Source organism: Homalodisca vitripennis, chromosome 4 (assembly GCF_021130785.1).
Source record: "Homalodisca vitripennis isolate AUS2020 chromosome 4, UT_GWSS_2.1, whole genome shotgun sequence".
Taxonomy (NCBI): domain Eukaryota; kingdom Metazoa; phylum Arthropoda; class Insecta; order Hemiptera; family Cicadellidae; genus Homalodisca; species Homalodisca vitripennis.
Window position 1 is genome coordinate 41,052,070 of NC_060210.1, and position 24,059 is coordinate 41,076,128.

Below are 24,059 nucleotides of genomic sequence, written 5' to 3' on the forward strand. Positions count from 1 at the left end.
TATTATTTTATTACTTTTAAGATATGGACTATCTGACAAATTCACTTATCATTGTTCTCAGTAAGTTGTAACAGACCACCCGTATTAAATGCACTGTTGTATATGGGGGCTGGCTAATGTAGAGATAAGACCTTTGATGGGAACATTAGTAACCTAACAAGGGTAGTTCTTAAAACATTAGAGAATACGAGACATTTCAGGATTAAAACGTTTTTTAAAGACATTTAGTAAAGCATTGTTGCAATACAGCATTAAAGAATCACTTCACAACCCCTACCTCCATTAGCCTAGTCTAGATCTGATTACTGCTAAGAATAGAAGTTCAATTCAGTTTATCTTGAATTATTAAAAACAGACTTAAAATAATTCATAAATTAGAAAAAAATAAAATGAATTTATGAATTCTGCTTTAACTGCTTATAGGTATAATGGTAGAAAAGTATTTCTTCTAGAAGAGTATTTATCTAAAGAACTTGGTAAATGTGCTACTATTAATTAGCATTTTGTATTATTATAGAACAAGACTGATCATATAGTATTTTATTACATGGTTATTGGACAAGCCCAAAAGACATTTATATTCAAGGTGTCATAAATTAGACTATCAAACTTCGTTATTTAATTTATCGGGTCAAAATAAGTACAAGTATAAGAAATGTCTCACAACGTATAGTTCCGTCTGGTCGAATTTACTGTCTGTCTAGCTGGCTATTAGAAAGTTCTAGCTTTCTAAAATGTTTAGTCTTATTAAAACCTGTTTTTTAAGGTTTTAGATGAATAGCATATCAGGTTTCAAAATTACAGCGATACAAAATGTTCTATCTGTAATAACTAAAAAAAATAAGATTTCATGAATAGTTTACCCGAGCAGTGAAAGGTGGGTTAATTTTATATAAACGTACTGACACCAAGTTTATTTCGCTACAACAAATATCGTAATAACTGAGTAGAAAAGATTTACTTAAAAAGAAGTTTTCATGAATGGTTCCTTTTTAAAGAAAAACGTACACAACCAGACTAAATCATAAACCATTTAAATATTTAAAACAAAGCATACAGAATTAAATTGTACTTCACAATAATATGAATAATGAATTAAACAAATAATAAATAAATGATAATTTAAAGTGCATACATATATACATGCAAACACACGCTCGCGCACACACACATATACATACACATACATCACAAAGATACTTAGACACAAAAGATAAATATGTAACCAGTATATTCATGCAAGAAAAAAAATCTTTAACAAATTTAATAATTCACGAGCCGCTCTACATCAACAATGTAAAGAGCCAGCCAGCATTTCGGCTTGCGTACAAACGTACGGTACCCAATGGCGAGGAGGACACAGCGGAAGGTAATGTGATATAGAGCTTAGCAGTTGTGAATATATAAACACGTTTGTGCACTTCTAACTTAGGAAAAGGCATAGTTACTCGGTTTAACAACTGTAACCTAATTGAGTGAACGTTCAAATTTCCCAGTGTGTGTCCATCTCTTGAGAAAATATCCTGAGTTCCCTTTAAATGCACAAGTATCTGAACGGAAGTATCCCAAGCTGGACATAAAGAGGAAAGGAAGAGTCACGCCTATTAGATCTGACAATAACTATAATGATCTTGTTTTAGTTATAATAATACTACGAATAATATAAGCCCATCACCAACATGAAATACCATACTGCAATTTTGAGTTGATTATAGAATAGTAAACCAGTTTCGTGTCAAGGACTGGGCATAAATAATTCAGAAAATTTTTTTTTTTTCAGAAACCGTTTCAATAATTTTTCATCTTCACAAATGTGTTCTTCCGACAACACCTTCCATCAAAAATGAATCCTAAATACTTTATTTGTACCACCCTTTCAATTTCAACGCAATCTTTACAAGGATTTATCTTTATAATTAAGCATTGTTTCCATTTAAAAAGTTCTTGTTCCTATTTTTTTCTACTTCTTAGAGAAAATTCACAAACTTGTTTTTACCCTCAATACCATCCTAGTTTTTCGTAACCACATTTTCAATTTTTTAAGATCTTCTTGCATTACGTTATACAATGTTTCATTGCTTATAGTTGAATAACAAAGGACATTGTCATCCGCGAAACAAGTTAAGGAGCCCAATAAATGTCCATTTCATAAACTATTAATATAGACTAAGAATACTATTGGGTCCAGAATTGTGCCTTGTGGCACTCCAAAATTGACTTGAAGAGATGAACTGACGGAGTACAGCAACCCTACGCATTGAGATCGATTTGTAGTTAGCCTTTAAATCATTCGCAAGGAATACTTCTAACTCAGGCCATCCAAAGATAGTCAGTAGGATTTTGTGATCAACGGAACCATATACCTGAGTTATCTCTATAAATATTCAGCTTGAAAATTTACTATCTTTAATCCCTTCTTAAACGCCTGGGCAGACTTTAAGAGAGGATCTTCAGTACATTCCTTGGCCATGAATCCAAACTGGTTTACACAAAAACTTGCTAGAATATAAAAATTGAGCCAACATGACCTTTATAATATTTTCCACTATTTTAAAGAAAACTGAGAGAAGAGAAATTGGTCGATAGTTGTTGAGATCTTTATTGGAACCTCTCTTGTGAAGTGGAATTAATGCTGTTTTTAAAGATACCAGTTTATATACTAAGGTTAACAGAGGAGATATTACCAGTTTTTTTTTCATTACATGTGCTGAAATACCATCAATACCAAGAGACTTGTTAACTTTCAAACTGTTAATATCAGCCAGAACCTATTTTGAACTAGTTGGTTAGCAAAACATTACTTATTTGATTACATAACAGGAAAAAATGGGTTAATATAATCGAAACCATCAAAACTTCTCTCATCAGGATTTCAGGTGCATTAACAGCAATTGTACTTGTTGGCGTCAGCTTGACCCTCTGAGGATATCATTTTCCCCTAAATATTACAAACAGATAGACAGGTTGTAAATTAAGCAAATTGGACTATATACTTCATATAACATGTTTTAATTATTTTCCCTTAGAACCAAATGGTGAAGTTTGATACAGTAATAATTTATGAACGCCCTGTTTGATAAGATCAATGAAGTGGTTGTCGGCTAGGTCAATGGCAAGGCCGTGGCGTGTCCCAAATTAGAACTCACCGAAGCGGAAACTCCCGATTGATGATTTAACCGACGCGGACGGAAGTTGCTTGACAATCTACATACTTAATAACACAATATAGTCTGATGTGTGGAGACGAGCTCCTGGTACAGACACTACAGCTTTGAAGCAATCACTACATACTGCATAATCGACTTGCATAAGAACTTCCTTAATTGAAATTTTCATTCATAAATATAATTTATCAGCTTTACTACATTTATTTTAGTTTTGAAACTAAAGGACTTGGCTCATACCTCCCTATGGTTATTGACATTGAGAGAAAATGGAAAGTTCTGGAGCTGTAACTGTATTATGAAGGTTTGGTTTCGCAGCGATAGATCGAGAATTGTGTGTAGTGTTGAGGGAGAGGCATACAATACCGGGATATTTGAGAGACTTTCCTCGGTAAATGTACAAGATGATGGTCGGAGACAGGTCCCTTTTCATCATAGTTAACCATTACTTTTAACGCTATATAAATCTGCATTTCCATTTCCATATAAACTAACAAGCAGGTATGTCTACTCGTATGAAATATATTACTAAACAGCGGACGTGGTTCCCAGTTATATTTAATTGTTACTTTCAATACGATTTGGACTTCTAATTTTTAAAAGTTCCCGCTACCTCTGCCCGTTTTGAAGGAAGGACTAAAATCACTTGAAGTACTAAAGCACACAGCTATTGTCTAATAAGTTATCAATTAGACAACCAATATGGGACCATAGTGGGATGGATACTGTCATCTCACCAAACATGGTCACTTAATTAAACGGTAGCGTGACGTGCTAAGGGACTCTTCGGCCATTAAATCAACTTGTGTGTTTATTATGAGGAGTAGTTACACGCCCGACTAGAAATCACGGTGGGATGCATTGTGTTCATCTCACCAAACATGGTCACTTAATTAAACGGTAGCATGGCGTGCTGAGGGACTCTTCGGCCATTAAATCAACTTTTGTTTTTATTATGAGGAGTAGTTACATGCCCGACTAGAAATCACAGTGGGATGCATTGCGTTTATCTCACCAAACATGGTTACTTAATTAAACGGTAGCGTGGCGTGCTGAGGGACTCTTCGGCCATTAAATCAACTTTTGTTTTTATTATGAGGAGTAGTTACATGCCCGACTAGAAATCACAGTGGGATGCATTGCGTTTATCTCACCAAACATGGTCACTTAATTAAACGGAAGCGTGGCGTGCTGAGGGACTCTTCGGCCATTAAATCAACTTTTGTTTTTATTATGAGGAGTAGTTACATGCCCGACTAGAAATCACAGTGGGATGCATTGCGTTTATCTCACCAAACATGGTTACTTAATTAAACGGTAGCGTGGCGTGCTGAGGGACTCTTCGGCCATTAAATCAACTTTTGTTTTTATTATGAGGAGTAGTTACATGCCCGACTAGAAATCACAGTGGGATGCATTGCGTTTATCTCACCAAACATGGTCACTTAATTAAACGGTAGCGTGGCGTGCTGAGGGACTCTTCGGCCATTAAATCAACTTTTGTTTTTATTATGAGGAGTAGTTACATGCCCGACTAGAAATCACAGTGGGATGCATTGCGTTTATCTCACCAAACATGGTCACTTAATTAAACGGTAGCGTGGCGTGCTGAGGGACTCTTCGGCCATTAAATCAACTTTTGTTTTTATTATGAGGAGTAGTTACATGCCCGACTAGAAATCACAGTGGGATGCATTGCGTTTATCTCACCAAACATGGTCACTTAATTAAATGGTAGCGTGGCGTGCTGAGGGACTCTTCGGCCATTAAATCAACTTTTGTTTTTATTATGAGGAGTAGTTACATGCCCGACTAGAAATCACAGTGGGATGCATTGTGTTCATCTCACCAAACATGGTCACTTAATTAAACGGTAGCGTGGCGTGCTGAGGGACTCTTCGGCCATTAAATCAACTTTTGTTTTTATTATGAGGAGTAGTTACACGCCCGACTAGAAATCACGGTGGGATGCATTGTGTTCATCTCACCAAACATGGTCACTTAATTAAACGGTAGCGTGACGTGCTGAGGGACTCTTCGGCCATTAAATCAACTTTTGTTTTTATTATGAGGAGTAGTTACATGCCCGACTAGAAATCACAGTGGGATGCATTGTGTTCATCTCACCAAACATGGTCACTTAATTAAACGGTAGCGTGACGTGCTAAGGGACTCTTCGGCCATTAAATCAACTTTTGTTTTTATTATGAGGAGTAGTTACACGCCCGACTAGAAATCACAGTGGGATGCATTGTGTTCATCTCACCAAACATGGTCACTTAATTAAACGGTAGCGTGGCGTGCTAAGGGACTCTACGGCCATTAAATCAACTTTTGTGTTTATTATAAGGAGTAGTTACACGCCCGACTAGAAATCACAGTGGGATGCATTGTGTTCATCTCACCAAACATGGTCACTTAATTAAACGGTAGCGTGGCGTGCTGAGGGACTCTTCGGCCATTAAATCAACTTTTGTTTTTATTGTGAGGAGTAGTTACATGCCCGACTAGAAATCACAGTGGGATGCATTGTGTTCATCTCACCAAACATGGTCACTTAATTAAACGGTAGCGTGGCGTGCTAAGGGACTCTACGGCTATTAAATCAACTTGTGTGTTTATTATAAGGAGTAGTTACACGCCCGACTAGAAATCACATTGGGATGCATTGTGTTCATCTCACCAAACATGGTCACTTAATTAAACGGTAGCGTGACGTGCTGAGGGACTCTACGGCCATTAAACCAGTCTGCGTGTTTGTTATAAGATATATAGTAATTAAACGCCCGATAAGTGGGTTTTGTTACAAACCCGAATATGAGGATTTGCTAACAATATATATATATATATATATATATATATATATATATATATATATATATATATATATATATATATATCAAGTGAATCAATACTAGAATTAAGCTGTTTAATAGAATGATTACTGGGTATTTTCTTTGATTTGTTCATTAAAACTAATTACTTAATATAACCCAAATAATTAATATACAGTGAGGTTTACCTATCAGAAATAATAAGTTGTTGATTAATTGCACCTCGGAATGAGGTTTGTGTATTTTAGAGACGACCATAAGTTATTCGAAAGCGAACAAAAACTACCAGACAAAGATAGAACAGTCATTGTGTTCACGAAAGAGTTCAACGACACACAAAGGAGAGGGCGAGCGCGTTTGTGATGGCAACACGAAAATATATTCCAACAACAATGGAAACACATTTTGCATCCACAGCTTTATGGAGCAATTAACAAACGGGTTGGGGTTTTCATTGCGAACTCAAAGCAGTAACAATTAAAACGTTGAATAGATGTGTTGGTAGCGGCTTGGCGTTTAGCGTTTGGCGGCCTGGCGTTTGTTGTAAACAAGTACCCGACACCTGTTTCAGAAATGTGATATTATGAAGGATCTAAACAATCCCGGATACACTTTTACTTCATCTATTCATAGCAATAAAACTTACAACACTCCATAGTCTGTTATTAACTAATACAACATTGTATAACAACTTCATAGTTAACAAATTTGTAAAATTACAATTAAATGTTACCTATAATGCAACGTAAGAAAATATACATTATTTTATTTTATTTAACTATTGCTAAACAAATACCACAAAATATCTATTAGTAAAATTTAATTACTGTAAAACACATTTTGCTTTCCACCAGAGGGATAATTTAAAGGAGTTGTATCCCTCTTAACTGAAACGCACTTTCTAATTCAATCTTTATATAAACATTTCCTCCTGGTTTATCCTCAAAATGTTAGGAGGTTTCCGGCACCTTGCATCCAAATACCTTAGGGGCTCAAACGAAATGTTGATGAGCTTGCGGAAATGTTAATAAAAAAACACATGTTGGAGGTATGAAAAGGGGAACCCACGACCCAAAACCTGTGGGAATCCAAACCAAAGTTTCGATGTGCCCATTGTCAACGCGAGAGTGCATCGAAAGAGTTTAAAATATCAAATCGTAAATTTTTCAGTGATCACTTTTTAGTATGGCAACTTTAATATCTATTGACAGACAATTAAATAACAGTTAAAAAAGAGGCATGAATAAAATGTAAAAAAAGGATGAATTTCAGTGTATGTATCTCGTTTCTTACACAGTGTTCTTATTGTTTTAAACAAGAATATACACTAGGTACACGTGAAATCGGAGTCATCCAACTTGATAAATACGGACTATAGGTAAAAATAATTATTTTTAGTCTTGCATCTCGTTTCTTATGGCTTACTTTAAACAAGAATAGGAACGAGGTACAAATAAAAACTTATTCGTCCAAGCTAATAAATGCCAATAAACATACGAACAAATAATTACTTTCAGTCTCTATTTCTCGTTTTTTATGGCTTGTTCCTATCATTTCAAACAAGAATAGGAAGAAGGTACAAGTGAAAACGGAATCATCCAAGCTGACTATTGGTAAAAATGATGACTTTCAGTCTCTGTACTTCGTTTCTTACAACTTAGACTATTTTAAAGTTTAGTGTGTAATCCGTACTAAGTATGAAACAGTATATTGTTTCTAGTAATTCTTGAGCAGCACTACTATAGAAGCAGGATAATTAAAAAGCGTCGATAAAATCTACTGTGAAATGTGCAACAATTACTGCTATAGTAATTATTGAGAAGGTATGACCTTAGGGGAGTACTTACTGTACTTTAAATCCGTCTCGCTGTCCAGGTCATGGCCCACAATTGGTTATTGAAGACTAGTAATGAAGTACGCTGCGATAAGTGCCGGTGCCGTAAACGGAGAAGTACAAGAGAGCATACGAGTACATATTGTGTGTCTAACATATGTGCTGTAAACATGTACTTTATATTTTGATGATTTTACAAGAGTTTTGCTGCGTAAATACAGAGTAGATAATATGAGAATGAACATTGCGAGAAATCAAAGCTTTAGAATTCGCTCCATTTAAGGAAAATTAATGCCACCTTTCTTCTTCTTGAACTTTATTTCAATCGGGTGGAATTAGATTATATTCCTCAATGGGAAAAAATCCATTATTGCGAAAAAACTTAAAAAGGTTAGCATATGAATAAAAGATATTTGTATATCCATTGAACATTTCCCTGGCAAAGACAACAGTACATTTGTTCAGCTGTCCTGTGTTTGTTTAAAATTTCAGGGCTGCGAAATACTAATGATTTTAAAACATTCAAGTGTGATTGGTTGAAATTAAAACTGCTCAGGCCTCTAGTGAGTCGTGGGTGGTTGGTCGTCGAATGCAGACCTATTTTGACCTGTATTCTGTAGTTTAGTTTTTAATAATTAGTGTTGTGTTTAGTTATTTATTAAGTGCATGTTTTAGAGTTAGTGTAGTTGACACACAACATGGTGTGTTGTGATTCCTGACTTATGCGTGTCACAACGCTCTGGCATGATTTGTTTATTTGAATCAGATTGCAGATCTCGAAACGTAGTGTTACTGATTTTTTTGTATCACTGAACAATGGCAAATGTCCAGAAAAATCCCGTTTTGTTCATAAACTTAATACAAAGGCAATACTTGCACATAGCTTAGATTAGTTAGTAGATTAGCAGGCATTCGCATTCTGGCAAATCTTTAACTCAATTCCCAATATAGACCCAAAACGACACCTTTTTTTAAAATATACTGGGTAATTATAAACAACTTATATTCTTTCAAATTAATAGCAATATACCGACAATAGCTATAAGTATTGAATGGGGTTTAGTAATCTTAATTGTCATGTCTAGGTCGGGTGTATTGAATAACCGATATCGTGAATCAATCCTGAATTGTTTCTATTTAACCTTTCCTTTCCTATATCATTGAATATTTAGTATATTATTTCTCCGAAAAGTTCTAGTCCAGTTGTAGATAGTATGGAGAAAAATGTTACTATTGAAGACTAATTTTGGATTTCATGGAGGTTCTATTCGATCACGGTCTCATTTTGTTTTGTTTTTTTTTTTTTAAATTTAATTCTAACAAGAAAATAACATTTCTTACTGTCCTTGTTTCGTTATTACAGTATATGCTACTGTTGATAAACGCCACGCCATGCCATCATAATGTATTTCTATAGTTGTGTTTGTAAATCGAGTGGGTGACACATGGAAGTATGGATGTGTCTACATATGCTCACCGTGACCAGCAGAGAACGTATTTTCCATCAATTTCGGCAAAGCCAATATCGGAGTCAGCCGCTTGAGATCCAATAATGTTTACCTCCTTCAGTGTGATATTCACCGACCCCGACATATCCTGTAATATCGCGATATCACACTAGGGCTCTCCAGTATATTGGAACCACTTCAGAGTGAACGGCTCATTATTGTAAGAGTCGAGATCCAATTTCGATAACGCGATTTGAACTTTTCTGCAAAGAAACTGAACGGTGCGAAAAATATTTATCTCTAATAATTTATCATATTGGATCTTCTCTTGAATGTTATAACGCACCCACCATTCGATTGGAAAAAAATAATGACTTAAAGTTAGACTTCGACTAAAACTGTCCAAATCTGGATAAAAAAAGATGTTGTAGTGTTTATATGAAAAAGATGACTATATTACACCGTGGAATCATTAACGTTTGTTGACGGAAACTCACAATATTGAAGTCATGCAGGAAAGCCATTTATATTTATCTATGGATAAATAACTCGTATAAAAACTACAATGCAATTATTGTGCACGTGCGGCTCTTCACAGCACGGCAAACGTATAAAGTGCTGCCAACTTAGCATGCCTTAGCCCACATTTATTACACGTAGTGTTCTGTGTAATATCAATGCTCTGGATTTGGATTACATTGATGAGCCTGACGCTAATCTGCATTAATTTCTTCGTGTTTTTTTTTTAATTTTTTTTATTATTTTATTTATTTTTTTTTGCTGGGGATGAGAAGGCATCACGATGTTCATCGTGATGTAAGGAGTCGTACATCATGCGTGTTGATGATGGCAAACAGCCACTTCGATGTGTTGATGTAAGAAGTCTACGGGAGGTCGGTTGTTACGATGGTTGGCCAAGAGAGAATCACAGTCGGGTTAGAATGTGAATCTTGATTGACATTCAGTTGCATTCCCAGTTTTATATTGAAAACAACCAAAAGTGCTACCGATAGGCGCTTTTAACCCAACTTCAAATTTTTAAAACTCGTAACTTAACTCGTAAAATTGTGATCTGATTATGAAAAAAATTTGAAACAACAACGTCCTGGGCAGTGGGACGATTCGCGCGTTTAAATGAACAGACGGCGTCGCCACGGTAAGTTAACAAAACTGTTTAATTAAATTAGTGTTCCGATATTCAATGAACACTATTATATTATTTGTATATTTAATAGTATTTTGCAACATTAACACCCAAGATAATGACTTAAAAAGCTCCATAATGAAACCAATGCTGAATATCTTGAAACGCCCTGTCATGAATAAAGTTAAAACTGTAATATAATAGCAAAATCTTTCATAGAATTCAAAAATTAAAAAAAAACTACATACTCCAAAACATTACTTTTGTAAAATTTGGTATTATTATACAGCTATTTTGTATAACATTTTGGTCTTAATTAGTTTGAAAATTATGAATTTTCATAGGTGCAGTTTGGTTAAAAAAAGAGAAAAAAACTGTACCTTTTTCGCTGTTATCGACTACAAAACTGGAAGTTTTTTTTTAATATTTTCCCTTTATATTATGTCTTATGTAGAAATGAACAAGGAGTATTTTAATGTAATTCTAATTGTTGTAGGTTTACTGGTTAGTTTGTGGTTAACTTTCAAATTCACGTATGTAAACTTTTTGATCCAAGAGCAATTTTCATGAACCACCTATTCTATCTTTTCCTCTGTTATTATATCCTTTAGTGTTATGGAATTACATGGTGACGATGGTATTGTTTCCTATAATACAGCTGGGTCGTGTACGATGCAAATATTCCCAATCACTTTTGACATCAAAATTGAGTATATTCATATATGTGATTTTTTTCTACTTAAATTATTCAAATTATGTGTCTGTGTATATATAGCTCCAAACACCGACCAGTCATGACATTTCTTGTGTTAACTGTGGGATCATGTTAGGAGGCTGAATTATAGCGCTTTTTAATAAATTATCTATTAATATTCTAGATTTCTTATATATATATATATATATATATATATATATATATATATATATATATATATATATATATATATATATATATAATATAAAGATATAAATATTGGATAGCTCAACTGTACCAGATTACATAGGAAAACATTTTACACATCACATGTTAACTTATTGTCGTGATGTCCGTACTAAAGGTAAAAAGGTAAAGGGTAAAAAGTTCATGTCTTACAACAATTTTAATAATTTCAGTAATTCAAAGTTTGCGCCGGCATTTTTGAAAGGGATTACTAGGTTAATATAGTTTTGAAGGTTTTGCCGATGATATAGTTTCTCTCATACTAGATAACATAGTTACAATATTTTATCTATGTGCACCATACAGAAGAATAATATAATAGATTAAATACAAAGATTCGCTATACAAAAATAAATCACTATACAAACAATGAAAGTACAAAAAGAAGAAAGCATTATTGTGAAGTTTATGTACGTATCGAGTAATAAATACGTCGGTCGATGAGAAAATCGAAAATATTGACTAATGTTTGGGAATTATAGTTTAGGGATTATTATGTACTATTTATATATTATGGAGATATTATTTACTTTCATAAAGTTTGATTTAAATAATATGGATTAATTCCTATGAGTACAAATCAAAGTCCAAAAGGGTTCTGAGATGTATTCACTGACTTAAGTATTTACACTATTCTGGTATACGTAATTCTTTTTTAATTATTTATTACCCTCGTCGTCTAATAACTATTCTATCTATAGAATTGAATTTCAAGTGCTTATACTAGATGAAAATTTATGAATGAAAACAGAATATAGCCACCCAAAAATCACATTCTAGGAAACCATTCATATTCGGTTTCATATTTAGAGTGAGTCAAAACTGTGGTCCCGCGTTCGAATCCCAAAATGTAAACCTACATCACAAGGTACGTGGTTAGCGATTGTTCCATATTTTGGCGAACAAATATAAAGATGTTTTAAAAAACGCGCATCAAAACTTTAAAACATAAGTTCGGATTTTACAAAAAGAACGTGGTTTTCTATTCTTTTAAGACACGTCGAATTTAGGAAATTTCTAACTGCTCGTAATGGAATGTTATCAAGATAGATGTGTAAATTAATTGAAAACAATATTTAGAATTATACTATCAATAATAGATAGATACCACTAATGGTTCCCGTTGAAAACAACGAGTATTATTATGTTGAGATGCAAAAGATAGTTCAAACATCATTATATATATACATATATATATGTATATATATATACATATATATATGTATATATATACATATATATATGTATATATATATATATATATATATATATATATAAAATATATCGTCCTTTACGATTACAAATCTGCGTTTCTGAAACTCATTGTCTACTTTTTTCTTTGTTTTTATTAGTATTATTTATAAATGTTCTCCATGCATTATATCTAGGACCTCTAGTGTACTGTGTGAAAGAATGCTAACGATTTAAATACAATATAAAAATATTTTAAAGATAACACTTGTCTATCTCTAGACAAAAATAACTATCTTAATGTAAAGATCGTACTCACTCTTGTTTTGGTTTTTTCCTTCGTCTGTTTCTTCTCCTCCGATTTTCTTTGTTTGCCTTTCTTTGTCTATGAGGTCTTCTGTTTTTTCTCTCACTTTTCTCGTTTTTCTTGTGCTTAACAACCGTTACTGTACTGTTAGAAATATCTGCAATCGGTATTACTGTCGATGTAGTTATATTAACTTTTTTATTTGAGTGCCTTGTCGAGTTCGAGACAGTTTCCGGACTCTCAGTTGCCCTCAGCATTGCTGGTGTCGATTCAGTGTTGGCAACTGTTTTTGTTGTGGAATCTGTGTTGTTCCTCAGTCTTTGTGTGATCCTATTCCTTGCCCTCTCCTGCCCCTCTCTCAGGATCCCTAACGTTCCGTTCTGCCGACTGCTCGTCATTCCTGCAAACTTTTTCTTGTGAATGCCCACCAGACCCTCCTCCTCGACCTGCAGCCCCTCGTGAAGCACTTCCTTCTGATATTTCTCTATCTCCTCCAGGTACGTCTTGTTCATCTTCTGGAGGTCCCACTCCAACTCGTACCTAACGTTAGGTAACGCAATGTCCCCCAGAAATCCACCTGAAAAATAAACAACGTTACAAAACGAGAAACAGAACTAAATAAAAAGGTCAAGAAGCAAAGAACAATAAGCGAACGATGTAGACAGAAAAGAATGAGGAGATTCTGATCTATTTTTAAGTGCGACGTTTGTAAATAGAGCATAAAAATATTTCTTTATAAGCAAATAAAACTTCTTAAAAAAAAAGAAAAATATGGGCAGAAATACTCAGCAAACAAGTATACAATTAATTGTATACAAAGTAGGCTATAGCGAAGTACAGTTTAAGCTAAACTCTAATTAATTTCAATAAGTAATTGTTTATTATCCTTTTATTGATAAATTTGCCAAATAATTAAAAGCCAATGAATAAAATTGATGGCAATAAATTACATATAATTTTACAGTTAAATATAGAAGAGCAACGTGATTATGAATTCATGCTTCTTACTTTTCGATGACGGAATCAAGTTTTGATTCCCCTCTTACATTATTGTTTGCGAGTTAATTGTGTCATAAAATAAGATTTAAGTAAGATATCTTTCACAAATTTTGCAGAGCTCAAAGGTATATTAAATTCAATAATATCATTAATTTTACCTAGTTCTTTCTCGTAAAAATGTATGTGATAGCACAGTTTTAAAACGTATAGAACATCTCCAAAGCCAAATATTTCAGCAAACCTAATCGAGACATATATATTTTAGGTTTGAAATACTAAAATTGGAAGGTAATTAATGGATGGGTTTATCAAAATACATCCATCTTAGTTGTTACTTGAAATTACACTTTTATAAATGATAATTGCCTCACTGGGAGTCTTAACGCGCGAGGAAACCCACAATGATTTATTACACTTTCAACTGACGACAAGATCATATAAATGTTAATATCCTAACGTTTTCATCCAATTTTGAAGATATGACGAGCAACTCATTAAGGAACATTTAAAACTCAAGTACATACAAGAGGATTCATCAATCCGCTCTATATAATATTTATGAAGATTACTCGTACATTTATTACTTTTAGTAATACCTCCTCACATTACAATTACACCCAAATTAGAGACAGTATTCTGGCTGATATCTTGAAAAACTGAAAATTGAAGCATCTATTGATAATGGTCGGATTACAGACAACTATTGATTTAAAAATAAAGATTGTTTAAGGAATTTTCAAACTAATTTTTTAATTCCAGTTAAAAACACAATATACAGATTTATTTTAATTTTTGCCACTAACATGAATAGAAATGAAATATTAATGCATTACGATAAGGATTTTTGCATCCTACATAACGATTATTTTTAATTCCCATAAACCCCAAAAGTGAACACACTAACGTATCCACTAGATGCATTTAAAGAACCCGCGCGGTCAGTTCTAGAAGTGGACGCTCTTCAAGAACCCGCGCGGTCAGTTCCACAAGTGGACGCACTTCAAGAACCCGTGCGGTCAGTTCCACAAGTGGACGCACTTCCAAGAACCCCCGCGGTCAGTTCCACAAGTGGACGCACTTCCAAGAACCCGCGCGGTCAGTTCCACAAGTGGACGCACTTCCAAGAACCCCCGCGGTCAGTTCTACAAGTGGATGCACTTCAAGAACTCGCACGGTCAGTTCTACAAGAGGACGCACTTCCAAGAACCCCCGCGGTCAGTTCCACAAGTGGACGCACTTCAAGAACCCGTGCGGTCAGTTCCACAAGTGGACGAACTTCCAAGAACCCCCGCGGTCAGTTCCACAAGTGGACGCACTTCCAAGAACCCGCGCGGTCAGTTCCACAAGTGGACGCACTTCCAAGAACCCCCGCGGTCAGTTCTACAAGTGGATGCACTTCAAGAACTCGCACGGTCGCACTACAAGAGGACGCACTTCCAAGAACCCCCGCGGTCAGTTCCACAAGTGGACGCACTTCCAAGAACCCGCGCGGTCAGTTCCACAAGTGGACGCACTTCCAAGAACCCCCGCGGTCAGTTCCACAAGTGGACGCACTTCCAAGAACCCGCGCGGTCAGTTCTACAAGAGGACGCACTTCCAAGAACCCCCGCGGTCAGTTCCACAAGTGGACGCACTTCCAAGAACCCCCGCGGTCAGTTCCACAAGTGGACGCACTTCAAGAACCCCCGCGGTCAGTTCTACAAATGGATGCACTTCCAAGAACCCGCGCGGTAAGTTCCACAAGTGGACGCACTTCCAAGAACCCCCGCGGTCAGTTCTACAAATGGATGCACTTCAAGAACTCGCGCGGTAAGTTCCACAAGTGGACGCACTTCAAGAACCCCCGCGGTCAGTTCTACAAATGGATGCACTTCAAGAACTCGCACAGCCAGTTCTACAAGAGGACGCACTTCATAGAACCCGCGCGGTAAGTTCCACAAGTGGACGCACTTCAAGAACCCGCGCGGTCAGTTCTACAAATGGATGCACTTCAAGAACTCGCGCGGTAAGTTCCACAATTGAAAGCACTATTACAACACGAACGAACAGCTCGAACAGATCTTGTCGTCATATAGTACCAAGAAGAAATTCCTATAAAGTAGTACCTCGAAGAACTCGATGTCATTAATTCCTCTTTGAAGCCGAGATATAGGCTAAGACATAGAGTACTCATTAACGCCAAGTGTTCGTGCACGAGAAAAATATAGTGTTATCACATCCAGTAGTTGTGATAATTATAAAATAAACAGATAAATCGTATTTATGAAAACTAGAAATGTAATGCTATTTCGTCAGTTACGAAACCATCATAAATTTTTACATATCGTTGTTGGGAAAGAACAAGAATTGGAACAAGTGTGTCAAATGGCTGCTGAAATGAAAGAGCGTATTCCTGAAGTGGTTTGTTACTTCACAACTGTTCCGCTTAACTCCTACTGGTTCACTCATTGACTCATAACTATCACTTGGCACTAAGTAGTTAATGTCAGTTGACTCATACATTTATCCAGTCCACTATTATAAAGACAATATTGTTCTACGTTTTCAATTTTTGTATAACGTGAACATAAGGGTTAGGTATTGAAGCTTCTTGGACGGGATTCAACATATGGTGTTTATCTCTAGGGAAAGAAGAATTACCAAAAATTAAATTGTACTGTTTTTTAATGACTGGATTCACCATATGATATTCAGTCCAAAACCAAAATGTAGCATTGACCATAATAGTGCAATTCCAATCTATGCTTAATGAATACGATTTCAAATTTGTGCTGCTTATCGGGAAATAATTAAAATTAAATTAAATTTCAAAGTGTTAACTTTTTGAAAATGTCACTTGATACACTGATAAACTATGTATTAATTTACTTCGAGACAAGACATACTTGCTTTGATAGATGTAAGACTGTGTGTAAGTGATATTGGCGACATATCATCACATGTGTGAAGCCATATCAGAGGTATCATTTATCGATTTCTACTTGTCTCTGAAGTCACATACTGCCTCATGTCTTAGTCTACTTGTTCTAACTTGCAGAGATTGTTTGGAAATGTTTAGATTTGTTACTACTTTCTATGGACTTGGTAATAATATATATATATATATATATATATATATATATATATATATATATATAAATCCAAAGTGAAATGCATTAGAATACAACGATTAGGTTTGAACATAACAACCGTTCAGTGTAGTTAAGGTACTAAATATGATGAATCATTTTTAAAATCTTTTGTTAAAACGATTACTCGTGTTGATTATTTTAAATATTTCTCTTAAACTATTTGACCTTGAAGGTGAAACATACTCATGTAGTGTAATACACTTAGGAAAAACGATTACTCGTGTTGATTATTTTAAATATTTCTCTTAAACTATATTGACCTTGAAGGTGAAACATGCTCATGTAGTGTAATACACTTAGGAAAAACGATTACTCGTGTTGATTATTTTAAATATTTCTCATAAACTATATTGACCTTGAAGGTGAAACATGCTCATGTAGTGTAATACACTTAGGAAAAACGATTATTCCAAAAAGGCCGTTATGTATATATATATATATATATATATATATATATATATAATATATATATATATATATATATGCCAAATTTCTTGATAAGTTACGAGGCAAAAGCTTTCAAGGCTGAGATTTAGGACACTCAGTAAGTTTCTAAAACAGAATAATCTGTTCAAATAACTTACACGGACAATCGAGGCACAGTGTTAATCTCGTTTCCATAAATATTGATTTTCCGTTGATTTACATACGAAATTAGTTACATGAAAACACTTACATGGGACTATACATTGTTGAGTTATGTAGAACAAAGACGGTGTAAGTTTTCTGTTAGCTTTTGCCTGGAGTTCCAGCAGCGTTTTATTTGAACTCATATCGAGGTCAAAACAAAACAATTGAGTAACTGCCCTTTATTACCATTGCCTGCTCGGTGTACAGAGGCAAATATGATTACTTAATTGAGGGTTAGATTAGCTTTCAAAGCTTCAACAAAGACTTCTTCCCCGTTATGTTGGGTTGTTCTATGATTTATATCACTGTTTGGTTGAATGTTGTGACTCGTTTAAAACAAAAAGAACTGTACATCAATGACGATGAGATCAAGTCAGGCCAATTATCGTGTTTTGGTTCTCTGCCGTAGCTTATTTACACGAAGTACTGTACTAAAGTTCTAATATCACTTGTCAGTGGGTGTGGGAGGGGATGTGACCTGACCTCTGACCCCGTTATCAGTGAGGTCAAGCACGCCATTATGTCAACACCTCCAGGCCATTATACTGCTGCTCCCCGCCAGAAACTGGTTATATCATCGTGACCGTGGACAAACCGTCGATTGAATAGGAAATCGGGATTGGGGGTAGTCGGTAAATCTGCTTCTCAAACTAAAAATGTTGCAAACATTTAAACAGATAACATTTTTAAAATCTTGAATTCTCGAATTGAGAAATCTGGAGCGACCGCGTAGGCGAGATAACCTGGATTGCAGGGTTGAGCAATACAGTACAACATTCTTAACATCATCTCCAGTGTAAACATTGCATCAACCAGTTCCTACGAGACCGAACTTTTGCCCACTTCCATGCGTGGTTTTTGTTTAAATTTGTACTGTTTTAATAGACTTAAAACACAAGTTACAAAGAACAATAATTCTATATTAATACTATTTACAAAATCAGAATTTGTATTTTAAAGTCAATTACAGGATAAATATATGTGGTTTGTATAATTTTGACCCTGGAATGTTTCGTAATATGCTGATCAGTCATAGGTAAGTAGAGCTGTGTACAGTCGCCATTCAAGAACAAAAGTTTGTTTTAAATAATAAGACTTCAAGCCGTGGACAGGTTTAAAATCATTAGAAAGTTGTCTGAAAAAGAGAAAAGGCAATAAATTGTACTTCTTAAAACAATCAATATATTAGCGTACAATATTACCATTACGTATGTAATTTTTACGGTTATTTCTTTATTTTCTAAGACAAGATTTAATTACTTTAAAATATAATTTTGTATTCATTAAATCTAACGATGGATTTTTGAATCTATTCAAATGTAACATCACTAAAATTAGTTGCATATTACTCTGATTGTGGTTTTTCAACAATACGCGTACAGCTAAGCATACAACTTAAATGTATTCCAATATACTGTATTGAGTGAACACTTGTCCAATGCCGATAGATTTTGAGATACAATCTAATACAACCTAGGTGTAACCTTTGAGACATTGTAATAGGACACTTTTACTTTGAATAATAGTTTCAATACTAAAAGTTAAAAATGGCATTTTATAACAACATATAGCACTACTTACACAAGATTGACCAGCATATTACGAATCATTTCACAGCCAAAACCATAAAAACCACACATTTTTATCCTGCAATAAATGTAATTAAAACTACAGTAGTTTCTTTTTTGCTTTTGAAAATTAAAACTAAAATATGGAATTGAAAAACTTAACTGATACCTAAATAAATATTTTATAAACTTCATAATAATAGTCTCGTTCATAATGCCTTTACGTATACGTTGCTTTTTCATTCTAAGGTTTTTTGGTACCTAAACAAAAAATAAAAATCCCAAATACACTGCGATCTGCGGTCTTTTGCACCCCTCACCATTAGCTCCGCAGCTTTCTGGGGCCCTCCTCTCTCACATCACAGGGCTTAGGAAAAGCCTTCCCTATCCACATGAGTTGACGTTTTAAGATGGCTGTACAGTGAATAGACAGTTCAGTCAGAGATGGTCTGATGACTCCTCATCCTCATTGTAGAGTCTGCAGACTACATTCAAAGTTACTTTAATAAATTAATAATTGACTTGGTATAACTGCAACAACACAGAATATAAATTAATAATCTTAAGTTTTTACATGTTTTTTCTAGAGCACAATGTGAAGCAATACACATATTTAAAAAAAAAAGTAAAATCAGGTTAAAAATTATTGTTTTAAATGTAAAGAACTGTACACGTTTTGAGAAAAAATATAGACAGTTACAGATCTTGGATAGAAGTATTGGAGAGGGCTAAATATTACTTGTGGAAATGTGCTCTAATTTAATTTAGATCTTCCTCAGCTGATATGGTAGATGACTAATCAAAGCAAAAAGTGAAGTACACCCTGTTTGAGAACACCTGTTCGGCCTCAGCCCAAGGGTCAGGTGCAGGTAGACATGACCTGTGGTCGGAGCCACATTCCTGTGCAGGTGTCGTTTACACTGCAGACCGATCTCGGGGTCTCTCACCCTTTCATGTACTTTGTTCAGCGGTCACCGGACCCTACAGGATACTCTTTGTAAGAAAAATTTTTTTTACACGGAAAAATGTACAGAAACCTATTAATTGGCATTAAGCGACTTTTCATCATAAAGACTGAACTGACGCAACATATTGAAAAAGAGAATTGAATATTTGAGAAGTTCCGATACCAAACAAAATCAAATAACAATGCTGTCTGAATGAAGTTTACTTTAATTATTTTACTTCATGTTTGCAGTGAAAATAGTGTAGTGGAGATAGCCATTGCGCTTACCACCATTGTTATGTGGACACTTCACATATTGAAAACGCGCTCAATTATTCAATTAATATTCGTTAAAATAGTCATCGTATAATATTCAAGCACAATATTACAGTTTTTTTTCTATTATTTCATTATTAGGGCATTAAAGTGATAAATTTTATTATTTTTAACGGTATACATTTAAACAATTATTTGCACAGTTTATCGAATTGAATTTGATTTAAAGATTACGTTCCTGATCTCAACAAAAAGTACAATGCATGATTTACTCTCTATGAAGAGAAAAGACAACATTCCAAATATATTCTCCATTTAAACAAGGTCATGTCATGGAAACTGATAATATCAGCTCCATCAGCTTCGTGGTTTCGTTTATCTTTAAACTGTAACAATCGTAAAGTTACCGGTAGTAAATTTCCTAGTCTGAGGGTTATCTTATAACTCCCCAAAGGAGCTCCGAACTCTCCAGTGGTTATGACGAAAGAAACTGACGCAAATATATCCATCGAATGTGCAACAACCTTATAATAGATTTCGAAACAGTGACAACACAGCGGATTTATTACCACGATAGCAACACAACGTCTCACTATCCATGTGTGCTGCCAGTGGTCAGTTTGTGTTGGGCTGCCACACAAATATTGGGAATGATTCACACAGTCTCTGTCAACACGTGAACTCTAGACCAGACATGCAAGCAACCTAGTGGTCTTTATATCAGTACCCAACTCGGCTTGGCCCTACAATTCGGAAGAAGAAGAACACCCTCCACACAGAAAGCACAAGCGGAGCCATCGGATTTGTTAGCATACGTGTGGAAACGTTCACAATACTTTCAGGTTAATATTTGTAATTCATAGACTAAAATGCCGTAGTCATGAATTTTTTCCGGTTCAAACTATTCGTATTAAAATTTTTAAATATTTCTGTCTTGCTGTAAAGAACCATTTTCGTTGGACCAAAACTAGTTTACCGTTTTTGTTGGCTTAAGTTGGCTCTCCAGATCATGGGCGAAATACTGTTCAAAATTGGACTTTTTTGCACTTTTTCGACGCAGCTTGAACCGAGAAAACCGGCATATAGTAATATTTTTAATGATAAAACGGAAACATTGGCAGGGCCAAAGAAAGCTAAAGAACTAATAGCCCCAAGACTGTTTTTTAACAAGTTATATTTCCATCAACCTTCCATTTATTAAAATAAATATTTGATCAAGCTTTGAATATTTCATGCGTTTTGGACGAGATTTGGAATTAAAATTCTGTAAAGGTTCCAAAAAGAATTTGGAAATTCCACATTTCTAACTAATGGCATTTATTTAAAAAGAAATCACAATATCATAGTGTAATTCTAATCAATCTGTTATAGGTGTACCTGTTTTACGAGAAAATAACAAAGTAACACTTAAGACAAAACATACAAGCGTTTTTAGAACAAGTAAGTATAGCAAGAACAACAATTGAAAAATTCAATCATTGGTAATTGGTAATCTAATCGGGTATACTTTCATTTAATTTCTATACTTCCTAGCAGTTACAATGTCATCTAATAATCAGCTAAACAAATTAAAAATAAATGCACCAGGAGCTGGATCAATGATTTTTCATCCTTAGCCTGAACCAAACGAATAGGAGAGGAGAAGATCAAATAAGATATTGAAATGACTGTGCCCATAAACTAATCATTTTAATTCACCCGAAAAGTGTGATAAGTAAAGGAACGACCCGGCTTCATGCAGCTCCGGTAGCTCTGGCATTATTTAGTCCCTGCTACCAACTCAACTGGTTCACTCCGCAGTTCCTGAGAATTGAGATGCTCCTCCTCCAAACATCAAAGATCTTAATATTAAGCTTGCGAAAACACAGCATTCCTTGACAATTGCACTGACATCGTACACGATAAAAATAGTTGGTTATTTTGAAGCGTTCGACCCACTGAGCGCCAGAATTCCACTGATTAGGGCATTTACACAAATGACATCAGATATTTCCTTTTTTGCAGATCAGTATCACGGAATATCTGCGTCCCTCTTTTGTGTTGCTTCTCAACAGCTGATTATATGCCATATCCCGATTATTAAGCCGAGCCCAATATATTCTTACCTACAGTGTAATGGCGCTTACCGCAAGCGTGTATCTGGGGTAACGTTCGCAGCAGTCTCCGATACATTGAAACCGAGGCGAAACTGGGTATTTAATGTCATCGTTCATTGTCGTACATTTTTCTAATTTGATTTCGTTCAAATAAAACACAATGTCTACTCAAATTGCAAGGAAAACAGTGTCTACTAACATGGTTGAGGGACATTAGCGTTTTACCACAATGTGAAACTTAAAATATTCTAACCTGAATGCGCTATTTAATATTTATTCTGTAATGTATACGAAAGTTGACAAATTAAATGTTTTTCGACCACTATAATGTGACGAACGATGGTAATTAGACTACCACAGCAGTCTGGAGCAGCAGCCTAGCTATGGGACTACCACAGCAGTCTGGAGCAGCAGCCTATCTATGGCACTACCACAGCAGTCTGCAGCAGCAGCCTACCTATAGGACTACCACAGCAGTCTGCAGCAGCAGCCTACCTATAGGACTACCACAGCAGTCTGCAGCAGCAGCCTACCTATAGGACTACCACAGCAGTCTGCAGCAGCAGCCTACCTATAGGACTACCACAGCAGTCTGCAGCAGCAGCCTACCTATAGGACTACCAAGCATAAGCCGTATGATGTCAATTTTTACATCACAAAAAGTATAGTAAAAACGGAGATGGAGAGGTAAGGAATGAAAATTAAGCGCCTTCAAGGTATGACAAGAGTCTTCGTCTCTGATCAATATACAAATGATTTTTCTCATCACCATTCGACTGAATCCAATTCTAATCCAACAAAATGTAGAATCCAATGAAGTTAATTTTGTAAAACTTCTTCCAACACAAACAATAGAAGTCTGTCTAATAAATCTCAAACTTTTGTCACATATCTGAAATTCTTTTTAAATTCTTCAACATAAATACGCTTAAATCACCAGAAAAGAATAACATTTTAAACTTTGTTGATTATAAAAATTCAGTTACAAGTTAAATATTTCTTTTTGTTACACAGTTCACCCTCTCGCTGTTACGTGCAACACGCGGACAGATGAAGTATTTTAGTAACAATACAACCGATTTTGAACATTGTTGTTTCATTCATCTCTTTAGTCGACACATGGAAATACACATTACACAACAATTGTGAATTTTCATATTTAAGATTGCTGAGTTGTATTTAAATGTTGTACTTTATTTAATTTTAACACATAAAATATAAATAAACCAGATGTTTTCTAAATAGGTCAGTGGTAGGTGGTTGGTCGGCGAATGCAGACCTATTGTGACCTGTATTCTGTAGTTCACTTTTAATAAATAGTGTTGTGTTTTAGAGTTAGTGAAGTTGACACACAATATGGTGGTTGTGATTTCTGAATTTTGCGTGTCACAACGCTCCGGTGTAATTTGTTTATTTTAACCTACATTGTAGTTATGTGTTAGGTTAGTTATTGACCTGAAGAAGAGATCAGATTGCAGATCTAGAAACGTAGTGTTACTGATTTTGTATTACTGAACGATGGCAAATTTCCTTCACAATCCTTCAATCGTC

General features: G+C 35.0%; 1 protein-coding gene across 1 annotated transcript in view; it reads right to left on the reverse strand.

Moving 5' to 3' along the window:
• The window catches only part of LOC124359190 (tolloid-like protein 2), a 101,874-nt gene that overhangs the window by 60,787 nt on the left and 17,028 nt on the right, over nucleotides 1–24,059 (reverse strand). Inside the window, exon 2 of the mRNA XM_046811728.1 lies at nucleotides 12,875–13,439. Within this exon, the coding sequence (XP_046667684.1) occupies nucleotides 12,875–13,439 (565 nt within the window). The remainder of the gene's footprint in view (nucleotides 1–12,874; nucleotides 13,440–24,059) is intronic.